General features: G+C 39.3%; 2 protein-coding genes across 2 annotated transcripts in view; one reads left to right on the top strand and one right to left on the bottom strand.

Moving 5' to 3' along the window:
* Window positions 1-3,281, top strand: part of LOC113214505 (synaptic vesicle glycoprotein 2C-like) — a gene marked incomplete in the record, with an annotated part of 14,926 nt that overhangs the window by 10,213 nt on the left and 1,432 nt on the right.
* Window positions 888-3,281, bottom strand: part of LOC113214512 (serine hydroxymethyltransferase, mitochondrial) — a 12,242-nt gene continuing 9,848 nt past the window's right edge. Inside the window, exons 2-10 of the mRNA XM_052264434.1 lie at window positions 3,043-3,204; window positions 2,814-2,893; window positions 2,505-2,705; window positions 2,211-2,415; window positions 1,987-2,126; window positions 1,594-1,904; window positions 1,400-1,510; window positions 1,207-1,314; window positions 888-1,123 (exon numbers count right to left, since the gene is read on the bottom strand). Of these exons, the coding sequence (XP_052120394.1) occupies window positions 993-1,123; window positions 1,207-1,314; window positions 1,400-1,510; window positions 1,594-1,904; window positions 1,987-2,126; window positions 2,211-2,415; window positions 2,505-2,705; window positions 2,814-2,893; window positions 3,043-3,204 (1,449 nt within the window). The 3' untranslated portion in view covers window positions 888-992. The remainder of the gene's footprint in view (window positions 1,124-1,206; window positions 1,315-1,399; window positions 1,511-1,593; window positions 1,905-1,986; window positions 2,127-2,210; window positions 2,416-2,504; window positions 2,706-2,813; window positions 2,894-3,042; window positions 3,205-3,281) is intronic.

Here is a 3,281-nt window from a genome sequence, read left to right as displayed (position 1 = left end):
GGGCACCTTCGCGAACGACATAGCCGTCCTGGTTCTGGAGAGCAAGGCCAAGTTCAGCGAAGTGGTGACGCCCGTGTGCGTCAACTGGTCGCCTGAAAACAACGTGGATCTGCGTCCCGGTGTAAAAGGCAAGGTATGGCCTAGGGCGCATTAAAAAAAAAAAAAAGTAGCCCGCCACAATAACGAAATGTTTCTTTGTCCACTCATTTGCATGACTTGTGCGTCCAGTTGGCAGGATGGGGCAAGTTAGAATCGACAGGGGAGGCAAGTGAGACACTCAACGCAGCCACGGTGCCCATCGTCGCCAAAAACGAGTGTTTTCAAAGTCTTCCACCCGCCATTCAAAGATACATAACCCAAGACAAGATTTGCGCAGGGTTTCTGCGAGGTGAGAAAGATAAAAAAAAATTAAAACGAAAAACTAAATCATGTTACAAGCTACAGAATGAAACAAACCCTTCATCACGGTGCAATGGCGCCTGCTACGCGCTGGGTAGGCCAACCCGCCTAGCACCTGTGTGGAGACGGCGGCCCGCCCAAGCGACCAAGTGTGAAGGCTGGGGGGCTACGGGCTCTTCGGCTTCGGGCAACAGAACGTTTGATTAACGGACTTTAACCGTGACGCATGTGTTGTCTGCTTGCAGTTCCTTCTGGCATAGTACCGAACCCCTCACAGGGGGACAGTGGGGGAGGTTTATGCTTCGTTGACAAGAAAAACACGTGGTACGTGCGAGGTGTTGTCAGTGTGGGTCTCAGAGAGTACCCTATCAGCCTCTACACCAACGTCAACCACTTCCAGGACTTCCTCAGAGACATACGCGATAAAATCGCCATTCAAGAAGCAATTAATCGTGAATTCAATGATAAAACACGAAAGTAATTAAAAGTTTTGTAAAATGAATAGCAAAGACATTTTATATTGCTCCCTATAAAGTAATATCAAATCTTGACGGACTTATTAAGCAAATTAAACATCTAAGTATTTTCGTAACTTAATGGTCATCAAATCCGGGCATAGGGAAGCTTGAGGCAAATGATTTAACATCTGACTTAAGGGCAGACATTCTTCTAATAATATCCTGATCACTGGCTAGAAAAGCATGGTACTCTTTCATGGTTTTTCCTGAAATCAATGAACCATTATCAATCTGTGATCTCAACCACTTTCAGTTTCAAAAGATATTTGATGAATCATTGTCAACAAACCAGCTTTGCTTTTCGCTACCGCTGCAATATCAACAGCTACATCTAGAAAATTAACAACTTCCTCAAAATCTTTCTCTTTGAAGTTTCTTGAAGTTAGAGCAGGGGCACCTAAACAACAAAACAATTCATAGAAAAAGCTATGCCACAATATTCTGTTTCTTTTGTAGAAAATTTTTAAAAATAAAGAACTTACCAAGCCTTAGTCCACTTGGATAAAGAGCTGATTTGTCACCGGGACAGCTATTTTTATTGGCAGTAATGTGAGTTAAATTACAAACAGCCTCCACACGAGCACCGTCCAGATCTAGGATAGTAAAAGCACAAAACTAGTTTCTTTGAAGTGCACTCTGAGAGTGGAAGGTATTAAACTTTATGATTGGGACTTACTTTTTGATCGAAGATCAACTAAGACAAGATGATTATCTGTTCCTCCAGAAACCAAAGTATATCCTTTTTTTAATAGGGCATTAGCCATAGCTTTGGCATTTTTTAAGACCTGTTGTTGGTATAAAACAAACTCTGGGGATGTAGCTTGTTTTAGAGCCACAGCAACTGCTCCAATAGCATGATTATGAGGACCTCCTTGCAAAGAAGGGAAAACAGCTGCATCGATACGGTTTTCAAAATCGTAGTAAATCGGTTGGTTTGATTTAGGATTTGTCCCCTTGATGCCTTTCCGGTAAAATATCATGCCTGACCTAGACAATGACATGAAACAATGGAGTAAACTAATTTTAATCTTCTATAAAATGGGCAAACATGAAGTATTAGTTCACTGACCTTGCTCCTCTTAAAGTTTTGTGAGTGGTAGTTGTCACAACATCGGCAAAATCAAAAGGACTAGGAATGACTTGTGCCGCAACTAATCCAGATATATGTGCTATGTCTGCCAACAAAACAGCTTTTACTTGATCACAAACCTGAAAAGAAAATTATTTTATCAAACATTCTGAAGATTTGTCTTTTCCGTAGAAATAATTTATTATACATAGATGGATACAAACCTCTCTAAATTTTTGGTAGTCTAATAGTCTGGAATATGCAGAGGTTCCGGCAATAATCATTTTAGGTCGGAATAAAACAGCTGTTTCTCTTAACTTTTCATAATCAATTGTCCCAGACTCAATATTGAGGCGGTATGGCATAGACTCAAAATAGACAGATGTAGCAGACACCCTCTTTGTGTCAGTCATAAAACCATGAGTGAGACTAATGAGGAAAACAGGTGTTAATGACATAGATACTTAATAGATTAATATTAATGTATGTCGCCATGTATAAGTAGCCAGTATACTCACTGTCCACCATGAGGAAGATCCAAACCCATGATGCGATCATGCGGCTGCAGCAGTCCAGTGTATGTGGCAAAGTTTGCTGGAGAACCAGAATATGGTTGAACGTTAACTCCCCACTTCTCTGGATCTAAGTGAAAAGCTTCTAAAGCTCTTTTACGGCAGAGGTTTTCAATTTTATCAATTACCTCTGTTCCTCCATAGTATCTAGAAATTATAAAAGAATTACATTTTTATACACTTTGATCAATCTAATGAATTACAAGAATTTATTTATTTTTATAATCTATAAATTTTTATTTTTATTTTAGTCACCTTTGACCTGGATAGCCTTCAGAATATTTATTGTTTAGACAGGAACCCAAAACTTCCAAGCTTGCTTTACTGCAAAAGTTCTGCAACAGACAACATTTTAAAAATCCTTTCATACAATGCTGAACTCAACCCAATGAAATTTTGTTTTTACTCAATAATAGTCAAATTTAGGCATAAAGTAAAAAACAGTCAAAATGATTAAAAGTGAATGTTTCGTGTGGGTACTCACCTCTGAGGCAATCAATTCTAATCCATTTTTCTGACGCTGTTTCTCTTCTTGCACCAATTGCCACATTTCAGGATCATCATGTTGGACAGACTCTTGTCCTGTCCAGCCACTGGAAAATCTTAAATTCTGCAGACTACTTTGGAAAGACTCCTGTTTCACAACCTTGGGATTTCAAAAAAGTATGTGATAAACTTGTTATTTACAAGAAACTAACCTCTATCGCTCAATGCAATTTGCTG

Source organism: Frankliniella occidentalis, unplaced genomic scaffold, assembly GCF_000697945.3.
Source record: "Frankliniella occidentalis isolate FOCC.00 unplaced genomic scaffold, Focc_3.1 Scaffold19, whole genome shotgun sequence".
NCBI classification, from domain to species: domain Eukaryota; kingdom Metazoa; phylum Arthropoda; class Insecta; order Thysanoptera; family Thripidae; genus Frankliniella; species Frankliniella occidentalis.
The sequence above is the reverse complement of the archived record's forward strand: the minus strand, read 5'-3'. Positions and strand labels throughout refer to the sequence as shown.